At 38.5% G+C, this 18,202-nt stretch overlaps 3 protein-coding genes across 4 annotated transcripts; 1 reads left to right on the top strand and 2 right to left on the bottom strand.

The window, feature by feature from the left end:
* Window positions 1-635: 635 nt before the first annotated feature.
* LOC109218384 (probable (S)-N-methylcoclaurine 3'-hydroxylase isozyme 2) lies at window positions 636-2,588 on the top strand. Its single transcript, XM_019382748.1, has 2 exons — window positions 636-1,517; window positions 1,906-2,588. The coding sequence occupies exons 1-2, from the start codon at window positions 636-638 to the stop codon at window positions 2,512-2,514; spliced, it is 1,491 nt and encodes a 496-aa protein (XP_019238293.1). The 3' UTR covers window positions 2,515-2,588.
* Window positions 2,589-2,837: 249 nt separating this feature from the next.
* Window positions 2,838-6,315, bottom strand: LOC109218388 (scarecrow-like protein 28). The gene has a single exon (XM_019382752.1). It carries the CDS (start codon window positions 5,275-5,277, stop codon window positions 3,250-3,252), a length of 2,028 nt encoding a protein of 675 aa, XP_019238297.1. The 5' UTR covers window positions 5,278-6,315; the 3' UTR covers window positions 2,838-3,249.
* Window positions 6,316-10,394: 4,079 nt separating this feature from the next.
* On the bottom strand, window positions 10,395-17,975 carry LOC109218386 (plant UBX domain-containing protein 8-like). Of its 2 annotated transcripts, none has more exons than XM_019382751.1 (11): window positions 17,724-17,975; window positions 14,987-15,048; window positions 14,219-14,804; window positions 14,054-14,137; window positions 13,869-13,984; window positions 13,455-13,662; window positions 13,139-13,354; window positions 12,932-13,063; window positions 12,404-12,547; window positions 12,261-12,317; window positions 10,395-10,765 (listed from the first exon to the last, which is right to left on the bottom strand). In XM_019382751.1, exons 1-11 carry the CDS (start codon window positions 17,805-17,807, stop codon window positions 10,658-10,660), a joined length of 1,797 nt encoding a protein of 598 aa, XP_019238296.1. In that variant the 5' UTR covers window positions 17,808-17,975; the 3' UTR covers window positions 10,395-10,657. The 2 variants fall into 2 exon arrangements, with proteins under 2 accessions (XP_019238296.1, XP_019238295.1); XM_019382750.1 differs by having other exon boundaries at window positions 13,455-13,671; window positions 17,724-17,972.
* Between the last annotated feature and the right edge of the window lie 227 nt (window positions 17,976-18,202).

Raw genomic sequence — 18,202 nt, 5'->3', positions numbered from 1 at the left:
ATATAGACCTCCATTGTCTTACCGAGTTTTTCTTTGAACATCTTGGTGACCAACCTTTGGTATGTTGCACCCGCGTTTTTCAGTCCGAAGGGCATCACCTTGTAGCAGTACGTCCCTTGATGGGTGATGAAAGTTGTCTTTTCTTGGTCCTCTTCGGCCATTAAGATTTGGTTATAGCCAGAGTAGGCGTCCAAGAAACTTAACAGCTCGTGCCCCGCTGTTGCATCGATCAGCTGGTCGATATGGGGCAACGGGAAGGAGTCTTTTGGGCATTGCCGTTTTCAACATATATACACATATATATTCAGAATTTTTGACGAGGTTAACGGGGTTCAGTGACCCCTCTACTCAATACATAGGTCCACTCTGCTGATAGGGTAAATAAATCTTTATGAGTAATTGTGTATAATTTATATCCAAATTTCTATTGTATGCAGCTTTATCCTGCATTTCTGCAAGAGGTTGTTTCCACGGCTCGAATTCGTTACCTCCTGGTCACATGACATCAACTTTACCAGTTACGCCAAGGCTACCCTTCAACGGACTCAAGCTTTAGTAAAAGAAAAACCAATTTAAATCCATATTAAAAGGTCACAGAGAGCAGATAGTAAGAAGCATTACTTCATTTGGAGATCATGACTCAGTCATATCAAATTCTTTTCCTGCTTCCACTTTTCCTCTTACCTTTTATCTTTTTTCTCCTCAAACTTAACAAATCATCCAAAATACCACAACTTCCACCAGGACCAAAACCATGGCCAATCCTAGGAAACATTCTTCATATGGGCAAAATGCCTCACATAACTTTGACAACTTTTGCAAAAACTTATGGTCCCCTTATGTCTCTCAAACTTGGAACTAAATGTCTAGTTGTTGGATCATCACCTTCTGCTGCTATAGAAATCCTTAAAACACATGATAAAATCCTATCTGGTAGACATGTTCCAAATGCATTTCCATTCAAAAAATCAGAACTTGAAAAGTCATCAATAGGCTGGACTTCTGAATGTAACAATGAATGGAGATACTTAAGAACTTTATGTAGAACTGAGCTTTTCTCAGGCAAAGTATTGGAGTCTCAAGCTTGTTCGAGGGAGGAAAAGGCGATAGAACTCGTAGAATTCTTGAGATCAAAAGAAGGTCAAGTGATCAATCTTGGAGAGTTAATTTTTGCAACTGTGTTGAACATGTTGAGTAATGTAATGATATCTCAAGATATTGTTAAGTTGGAGAAAGAAATAGAAGATGGTGGGACAAAAAGTCTAATAAGGGAAGCAATGGAAGTAGGCTCTGCTCCAAATATATCTGATTTTTATCCATTTTTGAGTAAACTTGATCTTCAAGGTTTGCGCAGAAAATCTATGGTTTTAATGTCAAAGATTCGTTCTAAGACGTGGGAACGGATTGTTAAGGAAAGAAGGAAAAGTAAAGAGACTGGTTCTACTAGCCAACAAGATTTCTTGGAAACTCTCCTTAACAATGGTTTTACCAATGATGCTATCCATCAACTATTTATGGTATGTTTTCTCACTGTCTCTCTCGAATGAGAGCTTTGGCGTAACTGGTAAAGAGTCACGGGTTCGACCTGACCCGTGGAAACAGCCTCTGGCAGAAATGTGGGGTAAGATTGAGTACAATAGACCCTTGTGGTCCGGCCCTTCCCTGGACCCCGCGCATAGCGGGAGCTTAGTGCACTGGACTGCCCTTTCTCACTTTCTCTCAAAAGTTACTTTGTGAGATTCATTTTCTGGTCTAAACCAAGTTAGTAGCTTTAAGTAGTATTTGAAAATCATAGTGATCATTTTAGTCTTTAGCACTTCTCTTTTTGAAGTTCTTATATTCAATAAATTTGGAGTTCTCTATTGGGAAGTAGTATATAACAAGTTTCTTTTTAACCCTGTGAAGGAGTTATTCACTGCTGGTACAGACACCACTACCTCAACAATTGAGTGGGCGATGGCAGAACTGATTAAATATGAAGAGTCAATGGAGAAACTTCAAGATGAGCTCGGGAGAGAACTCATCGAAAGTGATTTCCCAAACGAATCTAAACTGCTGCAGATGTCCTATATTCAAGCATGTGTAAAGGAAACACTTAGGTTGCATCCTCCAGGTCCATTTCTACTTCCACATCGTGCTATTGAAACATGCCAAGTGATGAGTTACACAATTCCAAAAGACGCTCAAGTCTTGGTTAACATATGGGCCATCGGGAGGGATCCTACGATATGGAAAGAGCCAGAGATGTTTCGACCACAAAGGTTTCTGAGTTCCAATATGGACTTCAAAGGGAATGACTTTGAATTCTTACCATTCGGTTCAGGAAGGAGAATATGCCCAGGCCTACCTATGGCTGCAAAAAGTGTTCCTTTAGTCCTTGCTTCACTTGTTCATTTCTTTGATTGGGAGCTTCCGAATGGAAAATGTTCCATCGATCTAGACATGAACGAAAAGTTTGGAGTAACACTGCAGAAGAAAGAACCACTGCTTCTAATTCCCAAAGCTAGAAAATGATAATTGGGATACTATCAATATCTCTTATGTGCGCTATCTCCTGCATTGTGCATAAGCTCGCACGATGATACAGAGGCAAGTTAGTCCTACATTAAGAATACGATCATGTGCCCAAGTGCATAAAAATTTCAAGTGGAAGTATTTTACAATGGAAAGTATCTTAAACTACTTTAAGTCTTTTATATGCAGATATTTGCTTTGATGTTAAGCAATTTGCTGTGGCAATTTCTGCATTCTTGTGAGCCTAATTACAAGATACAGAGTATTCAAACATACTAAAACATAAAATAAAGGCGAAGGAATTCATAGTTAGACTGGAGAAATTACTAAAACAATCACTTCATTGAAAATGATATCTGATATCTTCTTGCTACAATGAGATGAATAACAATAATGAATGATTACAACAAAGAATACATTGATGAACTTGACTGAATATAACTAAGAAAGAATACCCCTCCCTAGCTTATAAAGAATAAATACAAATATGAATGAAAGGTACAAACAAAATGAAGCCTAGAATTTTGCCCGAGGAACTAGAAAACCTGTACCTGATCACCTATGCAATTTGATCTAAAAGAATTTCTTTTCTTACTCATTTTGACAAATCTATCTGCAGTAAAGAATGAAAGAATGACTCTACCTACAAAGAATTTGGTAACCTTTTTCCTGTGTACGAAAAGAACAAAGATTGTCTGTTTAATGAACGAAGAGCTTCGACAAAAGACCAATCAATCAACTTAGCTGATAATAAGAGGATGAACTTCCAGCTGCATCAAGGGGCGACCACGCGGAGACTGTGCATAGAGGCTGGTCTAACCAACTCAATGTTAGTGCAGCGTCGTCGTTCCCCTGCTTTATGACCCTGTAGTCCTCACACGAGTACATCTTCAACAGCATTTGACTCTGAAGCAGTTCCCTTTCTGTAATCCCTGTGCATCTGAAACCCCCTTGTTCCATCAGCTTCCGCCATTTCCCAAAACATTCATGCCTTTCAGTCCTTTCTCGTCCTTCACAAGCAATGATATTTCTAATATCGCGAGCAAACAACTCCTCTATCTTAATCCTGGCAGGGCTCTCTAATGGAAGGCTGAAACCAATAGAATCAAAAACAGCAGCATAATATCTGAGTGAGTTGACAAGTCTTGCTTCCAAGCTAGGCTCATTGTGCTCAGCTTCTTGCTCTGCCATCAGAATAATGGTGGGATTTGTGCTTCTAATCAATCCGAGAAAATCCCTCAGGATCCCACCAGAACTATCATATAGAAGCCTATGCATCTGTAACGCACAATTCACTGCAACACTTTCTCCTTCTTTCACATGTAACATCCATAGCCTCACATCTTCTAACCTGTCAACAACTGGATGGAACTCGAAAGCCAGATTCAACGCCTCAGCAAACTCGGCAAGTCTATCTCCTGTTTCAATAAGATCCTGCTTTGATTCTCCTATACCAGTAATTCTAACATGAGTGGGTGGGTTTGGCCTAGAAGCCAAACTCTGAAACAGACTAGGCCACTGCAGCCCTTGCTTAATGTCAAAATCAATAATGTGAACCCGGTCTTTGCCTTCAAAAGCTCTAAGCAGAATCTCATTTGATGTGAAATGGATGAACTTTGTAATTGGACTAACCTGATTCAACAGCCTCAATGCTGTACTGCTGTCATCATCTAAACGATCAAGGTCCCGAGGGGGTATAATGTGAAAGATGTGGGGCCAAATCCTTGCAACACGCAAAGCTAAAGCCTCGGTGAAGTAAGCAGTTAGCCGGCTTATTGGAGACCCTCTTGGAGAGGCAAGCTCCCCTAGCCTAGCTATCAATTGATTAACACCGGTGACATTCCTCGAGCCAATTGCTTCAACACAACTCACAAGTAAGCTGATCAGCTCAGCTGCATCATCCTCGCGATGGTTGTTATGCCCATTATGTGCCGCTACAACTTCACTCCTGTCATTTGGATTAGGTGGCCTGGAACCATTGCCTATTTCATGCTCCCCTGGATTCTCATTAAGCCTAAGAACCAAGCCATGACTGTCTAAAGAAGCACTTGATACTGAGGCCTCCTTGGCCAGATCTTGACTTGTTGAAACATTCTTATCACCAAAATTAGTAATCTCAGTCACTATAGAATCAATCCAAGGATTGTTTGACAAAGGTGGAGGCGGTGATATCACTTCACTAGGCACATAACATACACTCTCTTCCTCTCCTGAACAAGAAAATGAGAATGGTGCTGCTGCTTGAACTGATCGCGACACGTTGTAACCTGATTGTAACCAGAAATTGCCACCACCCAATTGTCCCAAACTCAGACCATAGCCTTCTACTTCTTCTGAGCAATCAACTGATTTCCTATTACCCTTTTTCCTCTTAGCTCCTCTACTCATGCAGTTGTCATCATCAAAACATCCCTGATCAGCATACCTCTTCAAACTCCTACCTTTTTCCCAAAATTCATCTTTGCTTTCTCTCCTACCTTCTACATATGATGATGTCTGAGCAGTAGTCGGGGATGGTGGTAGACGAATGTTCTGCTTAAGAGAGCAACTACTGTTCTTGGTTTCAATAGGCTTATCAACAGAAAGGCTGCCTACTGGCCTAATAGATTGGGACCTTGGGTTGTCTTTTCTACCAAAACTACATGGCAAATCCAATCTTTGTGTGCTCATTGAAGGAAAATTACAAGCTTGAAATTGTGCAGATGCTTCACTCCTCAATCTATGCCTAGGGGACAACAATGTAGAAGAACAACCAGCCAACATACTTCACACCCTTCCAATATGTTTTTTCCTTTTCTTTTCAACTCCAACTCACCCACCCTTTTTCCTTTTCTATGTCTCTGTCTCTCTTATCTTTCTATATATATATTTTCACTATGAAATATACAAGTTTGTTAAACACTAAAGTTCTATAGAGGATTCAAAGAGAAACAGAACAATGTCTATATGTGAGTGTGTGAAGTTCCAAGAAAAACAAAAAATAGGAATCCGATGCCAAAAAAAAAAAATCAAAACAAATGTGATATCTGTGTGTCCTATATGATGATCTTATAAATCTGTATAATAATATATTTCTATATGCAACAAAGAATGGAATCAATCAGCAACAAATACACACTTCTTTAAAGAATCAAAGAATTGGAAAGAATTCTCCTATTATCAACAATTTTAACACCTACCAAAAAAAATCATCGGATTCCAATACATTCAGACTAGAACCAAACTCATTGTCTAGAAATTTGATTTTTCAAAGGATTGAAAGAAGCTGAACTCACACCATGAATGTAACAACTCTGGACACATCTTGAAACGCAGCAGAAAAATACTTGTCCTTTTTACGACTGGAGTTGGACGTGATCAAATTTTGGCGCTAACAATCCCATGCTACAATCTTGAACCAATCAACAGCTTAAAAATTGAATCTTTAACACCCCCATATCATCAAAACAAGATTTTCAAACAACCCCACAAGAAAATAAAATCCTAGTTGAAATTTAATCAAATTAACAGTACCCCAACAACCCCCCAAGAAAACCACCCCAAGATTTCTATCAAATACCTTCAAGCATGCATGAAAACAGACAAATCAACTGTCATCATCATAAAGAGAAGCTGAAGAAAAAATTAACTTCCTAAAGCCCCACTACCCAAAAAAGCTAAACCCCATATACAACTGTGTTTTTTATATATTGAGAATGAAATTTAACTCTCCTCTAGTTTTTTACTTCTCTAGGGAAAACAAATGATGGGCTTGGTAAAGATGATGTTGGAGAAAGGGGAATGAGAACATTGATTTTTGACCGTCAGATCCTCATCAAACGGTGGGGAGAGAAGAAGAATATGACCGTTGTAAGATTTGTCAGTAGAATATGACCGTTGGAGGGAGTTGGTATTATAGGGAACAGTGTGTGTGTGTGTGTGAAATTAGTTTTTTTCTTTTTGCTCTTTTAGAGGGTGCAGTTGAAGTCACGTCCCACGCACGTGCATGTCTCATAATACCCGTTTTTTACTTGACCGTTGCTTTTTTTTCTTTTAATCAGTGAAGTGAAGTTTCTGGGAGATTACAATAATTAACTGACTAATCAGGTAATTACAGTATGCATGCAGTGGGGTAGTGATTAATATTAGGGTTATTAATTTGATAGCGTTAATTATGGACATATCGATGAGGACAAAGAATGGCCAGTTGCAAAAAGATTCGTACTTTGTGTCGGAGTGATGTTTGTTTTATACTACTTTCATATTATGTATATTTTAAGTTTTTTTTGGGAACCAAATTGAGTTTGGAAAACGACTAATATCTGGTTATAGAAGGAGATGTGATATGTAAACACGCACATAGGCACCTTTCTTTGAAGAAAAAAAGGTAGCCTGGTGCATAAAGTATTCCGTATTTACGTTGGGTTCGAGGAAGGGCCGCATCTCTAAGGGTGTGACGTAAATAGTCTACCTTAAAGCAAGCATTGGTGGCTACTTTCACGCAGAGGTGAATCCAAGATTTCAAGAGGATGGGTGCACTATTGTGAAGATGTGGGTTTAGAATTTACATTTGACGAGTTTAACTTTAGTCTCTTACCATAAACCCACTACACATTTGAAATTATAGGTCCAAAATTGTATTCTTTTTGAAATTTTAGTTATTCACACACACACACACACACATCCAAAATTGTATGTATGTGTGTGTATATATATATATATATATATATATATAGTGCCGAAAATAAACTCTTCAGAGTGAGATTTGAACTGCCAATTTCACTTGTAGAGGTGCACCCAATAATAATTGCACCATAAGAGCCTTTGAGCATGGGTTCACGCACATAATTTTGAAGAATATAACATATACATGATTTAGGGTGAGGAGTATGGGTTCACGTGAACTCATATCCCTCAACTTGGATACGCCTCTGCTTCCACGACTCGAATCCATGACCTATAAACTGAGATAAATTTACTGTTGCTCTAAAAAGATTAAAAAAAAAAAACGTATGTTTTCATTTTAATAATTTCAGTTTTTAGATAAGACATTATTAGAGCAAGCAAATGCCTGAGTTAGAGTCTTGCCACCATCAGTTAAAAATACAATTTGTCACTTGCTTGGTTCAAGGAAAACAAAGTCGCACATAAGATAATGCAATGCGTGCATACCAATAATTAAATACATTTTTATAATAATTTAAACTTTTAAATAAGTAATCTCACAATACAACAAATGCAAACCACTGAAAAATCATTTTGACATTGTCAACAACTCTTGCTGCCGTTGTAGGCAGATAAGTCTTGGTCTCATTAATTTCATGTACAACAGTAAAATCCAAGAGTTGTGGAGCTCCTGGAGCAGAGCAATGATGATCGAGCATAGTAGCATCAGTTGATTAAAAAAAACTGACCAGACACATTTAACTCATTGGTATTGTTAACTAAGACTTTCGTCGGTTTAATATTTAGGTGACGAAAATTGGTGGTTCTTCCGATGGGCGATGGTAAAAACCCGGCTAAGATGCTCCGGGACTTTGGTAGAATAGTAAAAGCGGAACGCGAAATTTCAGTAGAATTGTAACAGCACGCGCTATATAGATTAAACACACGTCACGAGTTTTTAAAAAATAAAAGATGTGTGAAGAGAAATAGATGGAGGGGCACACCGTTATCCACAGAATTTCAGTTCCGTGCGTCACTTACTCTTAGAGCTTTCTCGATTATAAAATAAACCTGGAAGTACTACATTGGGATGTCTTTTTCGAACCGTGCACCTCTAACACATGAAGCTTTCTCAGTTATGAAAATAACAAGACCCCCAACCTGGAAGTTATTCCACTAGGATGTCTTACCATTCTCTAGTTTCTCTTTTTAGAAATATATTGCTTGCTTTGATATGCTCATATTTCTCTAAAGCCAATCCATGACGAGCATTAGGGGTCGTTTGGTTTGAAGACAAGATAAGTTATACTGAAATAAATTATGCTGGAATTAGTGATCCTAATAATATTTTCTTATTGATTGTTTGGTCTACAGTATTAATCCTAAAATTGTTAATTTTACTGTTTTATCCTAAGGTTGAAGTGGCTCAGAGCAGGAAAGATTGGGCCTACTGGACTCTGGAAAACTCAGGTAGTTTCTCTACAAAATCAGCTTGGCAACAATTAAGGACATCTAGAAGTGAAACCTTCACTGGCAAGTTCTTGTGGCACAAAAGAATGCCTTTTAAGGTGTCTTTTCTGATGATGAGACTTCTAAAGAACAAAGTCTCGACAGATGAAGGGATTCAAAGAGTTGGTATCATGATTCCCTCAAGATGTAGTTGCTGTACCCTACATCAAGAGGAAACAAGCTCACATCTATGTGGTGATAGTAACATTGCTAGACAGGTTTGGATTTATTTCTCCAGTACATGTGGCATAAGACATACGACAAGATCAGTTAGGAGTTTGGCGATGCAGTGGTGGCTGACTATACCAAAGAACGAAGTGCATAGGGTTCTATTACAATGTCTCCCATTTGTAATTTGTTGGGAAATATGGAAGAACAGGTGTGCAGCAAGGTTTGAGAATTTACATATGTCTAGTAGGCATATCATACGGCAGGTGTGTCACTTAATGTCATTGATTCTGCAATGTCAGTTCTCTAAGTTGAATTTACCTGTAATATGGGAGGACAAGTGTGCTTATGTGGAGAAATTACAACAAGTTATCCACAGTCAATTGGTGATATGGTCCAGACCTGAGGAGGGGTGGATGAAAATGAATGTAGATGGCTGTAGCAAGGGTAATCCAGGAAGTGCGGGAGGGGGTGGCATAATAAGGGATCATCGTGGCCTCATGATTGTAGCATTTGCTGATTACTTTGGTCTTTGTAGTAACAATGTGGCTGAAGCTATGGCAATTCTTCAAGGATTGTGTATCTGTATTGATAGAGGATTTCTTAAGACTATTGTTGAATCTGATTCTCTTATGTTGGTTAATATAATCAATAAGAAAGTCAGACCTCCATGGCAAATTCATAGCATCATGGCACAAATAGGAGAGTTGATACAGAAGGGATCCTTCCTTTTTGTTCATGTATTCAGGGAAGGAAATGTGATTGCAGACCAAATGGCAAGTTTGGGTGAGAAAGTCAGGAACCAGATTGTCTTCACTGAAGATCTTTCTTTGCCAAGGCAAGTTAGAGCTTACTTGAAGCAAGAACAGGATGGCTTCCCAAATTTCAGATTTAGGCAAAAGAAAAATCTATTCTGTTAGTAATGGCTGAGATGAAGGATCTTATATATGTTATACACTTCAACTGTTTTGCTTTGTGCTTTATAGTTGACTCTTCAAATATTGTAATGGAGGAGTCCTCCCATATCTTAGCTACAACTCTTTTGCATTTTTGCATAGGAATGCCTAGCAGTTGCATAGGAATGCCTAGCAGCACTGTTCATCATACTCTGGAGGCTATGGTTTATGTCCTCCTCCATGTACTGTTATTTGATTTATATACAGGTTAGGGCTACTCCTAACTCCCACCAACCTGGTGGATCGTTTGAAAAAAAAAAAGTCCTAAGATAACTTATCCTAAGATTACTATTCCACCATCCGGCAGGCGGCAGGTATAAGTTATCCCCCAACATTATTTTTAATCCCGGAATAATCGAAACAAGGGATTAAGACCGCACTTAATTTTTATCCCAAGATTCTTTTTATTTATGTATCAAACCAAAATGACCCCTAAGTTCCGGATATGTCTCATGGCTCACATAGCAGGTCATTCCAGCGTTATCCTCAAACTACCTTCCCAGATTACTATTAAGCGCGCACAGGACCGAGGCCGTGAACTCTTGAGTAGCCATCCTTGGTGCACCCTGAAGACCATTTGCAGCCATACAAACTACAATGACCTAAACAACGAAAACAGTAGCAACCATTTCACGAGCTTCGCAAGTTCTTTCAATTTTCAAACAAACAAATATTTCCAAAGAAAAGGCACCATGAATCATTGTCATACTCCTCACCAAGGTAATCATTTGGCGTTTTCCTTACCAACCAGATAATTAGCAGCCGCGTTTACCAACCAAAACAAACCAACCCACGAACACCATTTTCACCCATGTATAATCTACGTCTTTAGAAGCCATTTGAAACTACTTTACAGAATAAATAAATTATATCATCTCCAGATACAGCGCTTCTTGTTTGCTGGATAACCCCAGTTCGTCCAGAGAGAGGACACTCTCTCCATCACTGAAAGCACGCCTAGGATAAGGTCTTACCTGCATGTAGGACATTGTATTAGCAGGTATTCAATATCTCTAGTTTTTACAAAGCAAACAAAATGGTATAACTAATCTACGAAATAAATACTAGGAAGAGAACTACCAAATCTTCTCTCTCTCTTCCACACCCCAAAAGCACAAACTATGTGACCATTTCTTTAGAAGAATTAAGTGCCCGTTTAAAATGTATATGAACTTTCTGCAACACATTACTTCACTAGACACACTTAAGTCAAAGTGGAAGTTCCCAACCATTTTGAAACAACTCTTCAGCAAAGAAACAACAACAACGACATACCCAATGTGATCCAACAAGTGGTGTCAGGGGAGGGTAAAATGTACCCAGACCTTACATGTAAGGTAGATAGGTTGTTCCCGATAGACCCTCGGCTCAAAAAAAGTATTTTCAAAACAGGTTTGAAAAATACAAGAGTAAAGAAGCTATGACGAAAGTAAAAAAAATTATGATGAAAGTAAACAAGAAAGAAAAGTATTGACAGCATAATAAACAATATTAGTAATAAAATTGAAGAATAAGATAATAATAATAGCATGATGATAATAATACCAGTAAGGAGAAGAGAGAGCAGATAAGGTGCTCAAACCTAGGGGTGTCAATGGATCTTTAAAAACCGGCTAAAACGACCGAACCGTACCGAACTGATTATTAGGTTTCTTTCAATAAAACCGTAGGTTTTTACATAAATTTATAACCATACCAAATAATAGGGTCGATTTTAAATTTCATAAAAATAAACCGAAAAAATACCAAACCGTACCGAATAACTTTATATAGGTTTCATATATTTTATATATTAAGTTTAAAACTAACAAAGCATTATTTTTTTTCCTTAGGTCCATGGAATTATGGAAAATGGCTATAAGTGACCAAGTAATTAACACCATCTGTTCTGCTACTCTTATTGAAACTAAATTAGTTCTAACATCTTGAGTAGCAAGCCACAAGGTATTGGATATCTTTCCTCTCGTATGATTTAGATTACTCTTGTTGGATGCTAATCTTCTAATAAACTCTATTCTTGAGTCTCAACTTGATTAGTATCTTTCCACTCGTGTGACTTATAATTTCTCTTATTTTTGCTTAATTTATTTTATGATACTATAGAATAGTGGGATGAATCTTTATTATGGACATCTTGATTCATCACTTTTTTAAATAGTAAAACTATCTAGAGAGCTTATCCAAAGTCCTACGTAGTAAACATTCATCGCAGTCTAACTTCTACTACCGATTGTTACATGACGTTTTAAAAAAATACCGAATTGTACCAATACCGAAGAGAAACCTAGATGATTGGGACGGCTCCGAAAAGTCTAATTTTGGTCATGTAAAGTGGAAAAAAACGAAAAATAGGTATGGTATAAATTTTATAAAATAACCGGCCGAACCGAACCATTGACACCCCTACTCAAACCCTAACAAATAGAACACCACCACTTAGAATAACTAGCTCCAAAGTTAAAGAGTTACCAATCTATATGTGCCGGGCTTGACCGCTCTGCCAACATCAATGTAATCGAAAAGATACTGCAAAGCACACATTGATCCAGTGAAATCATCTTAAAATCATACCATAAAACCTGATGAAATATGTCTCCCAAACACTAACATACCTGTAATCTATCAGATTTGAGAAAGCGCCGCCCTCTGCGGCTGCCATCTGGCATACGTACAACAAGATTCACAGCATTCTCGTTATCTGCTGTTGGCTCCTGAGGAAGTGAAGCTTCTTTTGCTGCTAATTGTCTCTCCATTTCCTGATCAATAACTGAGTCTGAGATTCTAAAGCCAGCAGAATATCTATACTTAACCAACTACAAAGATAAGAATTCCTTTGATCTTCAATTTATATAAAATCATAGAAAAGGAAAAATGAAAAATTTTGTCACCTAAAGGATCCAATCACGTTTGCGCGCCCATGCACAGACAAACAAAAAGAGAGACTGGGAGCATATTACCCAGGTAACTGAAATGATAATCTTGTTCAAGAAGAATACTGATATAAAGTAGATAGAGAAAAGAAGATTAAATGACAAAATCTGCACTACCATTGAAGTTCATGGGGGAAAAAGTGCTCGAGTTTCTGTTTTCCCATTGTTATCTCCCTTTTAGGCAGAAAATTAGTACTTTAAAGTTCATACCTTTTCCTCCTCTGCTTTCCTTCGCGATTCCTCCTCTTCCTGCCTCTTTTCTTCAAGAGCAGCTTCAGCTTCTTCCTTGGCCTTCAATTCCTTTTCTCTATCAGCTTGCAATGCAGCGTGATATTCATCATCCTAAGTACAAAGATTAGAACTGGAATCAGTGAAAACTAGCCAATTTAATTGCAGCTGAGGGCTTAAAATGTTAACCTGTTGTTCCCGAAGTAAACGCTGGGCCACAAGAGAGGGTGACGGGGGACGAGGCATGCGCCATTGATAAGGACCCATGGGTCCCTCAACACCATTCTGCATAAGCTGATGAGGTGCATTAGGCAAACGATATCCACTACCCTCAGGTATTCCACCAAATAATGCAGCCTCAAGCATGACAGCTTCATCGTGTTCCAGGGATGAGATGCCGCCCCACTTCAAAGAAAACAAATGGAAGTATAGCATAATCGTAGTCCAAAGCCAAAGGAGTATATATGTTACACAACATCCGCCACTAAAACAGGGGGGAAAATACCTCATCAGAAGGGAAGTCAGCCCCGTTTCTCAGGGAGTGGTTAAGATTATCATGCTGTCGAGGACTTGATAATGGGCTAACAACATGCTCTTCGATATCTTGGGCTGTTTCAGAACCTGAAGATATGGGTTTTCTTCTGCGCCAAACCAGTGGTTCCTCTTCCAAATCTTCAGCTTCATCTGGGACGGATGAACTCCCCACCTCTGATCTAAATTGCCTGAAGAGACTAGTTAGATAATCCAAAATGCAGAAACATGCTCTCTGTACTCTCACAAGTACATAACATGCAGGGTAGGTGTAGGTTGAAGCAGGGATGCCCCACATGCAAGTGAGAGACTGGTAAGCCATGTGTACAAGAAGATAAAGAGAGAAATTTTATCATCATAAACGAAGATTCCAGAAAATAATCAGTACCTTCCATTTGAGGTTATAGATTTTCCACGCTCATCCTCCTCAGCTGGCTTGTAACCTTCTGGTTCTGATATAGCTTTGCTTCCTAGTTCATGAATCGCTTTCTCCTGCTCAGCAGTCTAAATTTCATCCATGTTAGCATGAGAAATATCAGAGAAGAAGAAAGTATAGCAATCAGTAAGATGAACCTTCAAAGACAAAGATACTGCATGCGCAAGTTGAGCATCCTCTAGATGAGACTGCCTTGGTTGAGGCGTTGGATCCCTTAGATCCTGTGGCATGACAAGGTAACATCAACGTTGAAAGCGAAAGAAGCTAAAAGGATGTCACAACTAGCAATATCTATTACATACATTATTGACATCAAGTTGTTGGTTTGACATTTCAGCATCACGTTTGGAAGCTTCAATAGCAGCACGAACCATTTCCTCCTCAATATCATTGGTATAGTCAGGCAAGACATTGTCACCAGGAGCACTCGGTCTTGAAAACGCTGCTGTAGAGTCGCCGTCAAAGATAACGTCATTTGTTCTATCACGATGCCTAGCAGCATGTGTTGACAGAGGACTTGGAACTACTTCGTCATCATCGTCATCAACTATGACAGTCCCACGTGTTTCTGGGCCATGGGTCTGCTCAGTGTCTGTAACATCCTCGATAATAGGAGCATTTCTGGAATGACCAGATTGTCCATCCCCATCCTTCACCTCAATAGGGATCTCTCTTACTTGTCTCGGATGTGAAACAAATGGAGCACGGCTTGTAAGATCGGTGTCAAACATACTTCTAGTGAAATTAGGATCAAGAAGGGAGAAAGGATTTGGACTTCTAGAAGAGGAAAGAACTGAAAAGGGAGGTCCGCGAAATTCCTCTGTAATTGGATCATCTATTTCCATAGCATCCTCATCTGGAGCAGCAGCAAGAGGTGCTGCATGTATTCTGCTTAATCAGAAAGAACAAATTCGTAAGTAACTGACAGTATGTAAGATCATTTTTTTTTTGAGGAGTAAGATCATTTTAGATGCTAACTCAAAAATAAATAAATAAAATAACCCGCAAACCAAAAAGCCCAATGTAAGAGATGGTGATTACTGACGAGACAAAGGACATGCAGTACTAACCTGTTGCTGTCCCCCTGATTGAAATGTGCATTCACAGCTTCATTCAGATCCCCACCATGCTCCTATCAACACAGCATGTAAGACTATAAAGCCATGCTCATTCAAAGAGCAAAAGAATCGTTATGGAGCTCCCATATCAACTGTTATGGTTCAAAGCATGCATCAAGTGACAATGGCTGAACATTTGCAAAAAAGTCCTAGAGATGGAAATGACACTAAAGTGCATCACCAACCTTATATCAATCAAGACTTGACAGAAGAAAAGCACTCGACCCAAAACTACTTTGTTACAAAAAAAATTCACGCTTGCATTTAAGCTTCCACTACAAGAGATGCCCTAGGCTTTCTGGTGGTGGGGAGTGATTAAGCAAAAGATGGGTCAATTTCCTGTCAGGAATCTTGTACCATGAGGGTATTGGAAGGATAATATGGCACTTTAGTATTTCATCATTAATTATGGGAGAAATGAAAATTCTGACCATCCTCATCAACTTCCTTGCAGTAGATTCTGGATCTATCAAGTAATGGCCAAGGGAGGCAGAAACCAAGAGCCTCTCAGAGCATTAAATTAATTTATTCAAGTAAACTTTTCAAAATATACAGAAGACAAAAAGACAAGACGACATTGTTTAATTCTCCTGAAATTTTATTTTTCTCGACTCTAATTTGATACTTCACATGTATGTTTTGAGCGGATCACTCTCCATTTCTCTCCCTCTCAGACCAGTAAAACGGGACTAAAAAGGAACCTACAGTGGAGCACTTATACATATACAGACATGTGTTTTTATTAGGATAGGGGAACCAAAATAGGCAGACATGATTTTATGGAAAATCACCTATTTATTATCTATTTATACTAGTAAGATCTTCTTTTCAAAATCAAGGTTTTCAGATTTCCACAGATACTTGTCGAATATCAGAATGCTTATTGTAACACGTGAACCCACCAAATTCATAAGCAGTCCACAAATAGAGATGTATTAGCCAGTGTTCAGATGAAGTGCGTTCTGCATCTGCCTGCATGGGACGTTTCCCCGCTAGCCATCATGTGGGTCTTGTGTAAAGAGAGAAATAGGAGAGCCTTTGATGAAGCAGAAAATGATTTTGTACATTTGAGGAATACCCTCTTATTCTTAGTTTCTTTTACACCCATGAGGTTCCGGCTTGTACAGCAGACTGGGTGACATTTGTAAACAACCGTACAATTGTGTAAGTTTTCTAGTTTTTAATATATGGGAGTTTTCTCCATATATTTACCTTAGAAAAACATCCGGTTGCACAAAACTGTATAACACTACAGACATAGCTCCAACTTAAAAACTACAAACCAGCAAAATTTAACACATCCCAACAAAGACCTATTCTCCAGAGCCCGGAAAATAAACTACAATAGACCAGTAAGAAACCAACTTTTCCTCATTACACTTGCAACAAAACTCACAACCGGCACACATGCGTGGATAACGACTTCGTCAAGTTCATATCCAATTGATCCAACCAAACATCGCTTAGTAAAAATCACTCCCTGCGTGACCATTTGTTTGGCACCTTTAACTTGTTGAGAGTCAATTTGACAAACATTTAGAGCTTAATTGGAGTTGATTTACTAAGTTTCTTATAATTAGAATTCAGATATTCATAAATTACAAAAAGCTACTAACAAATATAATTCTCCACATAGTTTGCATCTTGGTGAAACCAAAAGTGTCAAACTTTTTGAGATGGCGGAAGAGGATGATTATAGAGAGCAAATGTAAATTCTAAGTAATTAAACACTAAAAGGGCAGCCCGGTGCACTAAGCTCCTGCTATGCGCAGGGTCCGGGGAAGGGCCGGACCACAAGGGTCTATTGTACGCAGCCTTACCCTGCATCTCTGCATGAGGCTATTTCCACGGCTTGAACCGGCGACCTCCTCGTCACATGGAGGCAACTTTACCGGTTACGCCAAGGCTCCCCTTCTAAGTAATTAAGCATTACATGAGCTAAACGGAACTTAAAAGAGAAAAAGAAAATTATTTTCCATTATACTTAATCCATTTTTTAAAATAAAACTTAGATATTCAAAAACTACACAAAATTACTACAATTTTTTTTTATAACCGAGAACTTCACGAGGGCCAGCAGTGCAAGGTTGGAAACTCGTGGATAATGAGCAAGTCCCTCTACCTTCTCCAATTAAATACTATGATCTTGTCTATGACAGGGTTCGAACCTCTGATGTATGCCTACAACAGGGTTCTAACCATACATCACGCGCTAGGCTCTTACCACTAGACCAAAGCCCTGAGGCAAAACTCGTCATTTTCAATAGTATAAGCTAGTATTCTCCTCGCACTAAATGGTGAAAAGATACATTTCAAAATACCAATCAAAATTCACTTAGTTGAATCACAGAAAGCAAAATTGCTAACATTTTCGAACAGATGAACTAGCTGATCACTTTTATTTTTGATTGGTTGAACTAGCTGACTATATTTAAGCTAACAAAAATTAATTCTAAGCATTAAAATACTACCACTGAGTGAAAATCAGGAACTCAAAACAATCGCAGTAATCAGCAATTAAATTCCAAAAAAAAAAAACTTAAACTTGCTAATCAAACAAATTTAAACAACTCGCTAAACAAACCATAAACATCAGATGATTACAGCAGTAAAAAGGTCAGAAGCTGAAAAGAAGCCGAAACCCTTACGGTAACAATCGCAGTGAATCAGAACTAAAAAATAAATTTACCTCGAGTTTTTGAATAGCGGTGGTTTCAGAAACACCAGTAATGCTCATGAATGTATCGATTGCTTCTTGATTAGGTCTCGCCATTTTCTAGAAAATTCCTCCAAATTTTGCAGAATAAACAGAGATCTTTGTAAAACAACTGAAAGGAAACGTGAGAGAGTGAAATAGATATATAGATAGATATTTGGGGAAACTGGAAGAGCAGAAAGGAATATATTAAAGAGGGCTCGAGTAGAAATTCGGGGAGTGTAAGGGTTTTTTTGGCAAATAAGGTGAAATTGCTTGCTCTTCTATAATGTTCCAACTTACACGCCTTTGCCCGGAAAAAGAATATGTGACTCACACCCAATGTTTTAAAAGGCGGGGCGTGAGGCGAGGCGTAAGCCCTGAGACATGGAGCGTAAGTCCCATGAATCATTAAATTTTGTAAATTTTAAGGATTTTAAGATAGTATAAAATAAAAAATAAATATAAAAATT

The sequence above is a fragment of the Nicotiana attenuata genome, unplaced genomic scaffold, assembly GCF_001879085.1.
Source record: "Nicotiana attenuata strain UT unplaced genomic scaffold, NIATTr2, whole genome shotgun sequence".
Taxonomy (NCBI): Eukaryota; Viridiplantae; Streptophyta; class Magnoliopsida; order Solanales; family Solanaceae; genus Nicotiana; species Nicotiana attenuata.
This window is presented reverse-complemented; position numbering and strand designations above follow the sequence as displayed.

Coding starts and splice junctions, on each gene's coding strand:
- LOC109218384 (XM_019382748.1), top strand. CDS start 636: ATGACTCAGTCATATCAAATTCTTTTCCTGCTTCCACTTTTCCTCTTA. Junction 1,518..1,905: donor CTATCCATCAACTATTTATG/GTATGTTTTCTC, acceptor AACCCTGTGAAG/GAGTTATTCACTGCTGGTAC.
- LOC109218388 (XM_019382752.1), bottom strand. CDS start 5,277: ATGTTGGCTGGTTGTTCTTCTACATTGTTGTCCCCTAGGCATAGATTG.
- LOC109218386 (XM_019382750.1), bottom strand. CDS start 17,807: ATGGCGAGACCTAATCAAGAAGCAATCGATACATTCATGAGCATTACT. Junction 15,049..17,723: donor CCGCTATTCAAAAACTCGAG/GTAAATTTATTT, acceptor CTGTGTTGATAG/GAGCATGGTGGGGATCTGAA. Junction 14,138..14,218: donor AACAACTTGATGTCAATAAT/GTATGTAATAGA, acceptor GTCATGCCACAG/GATCTAAGGGATCCAACGCC.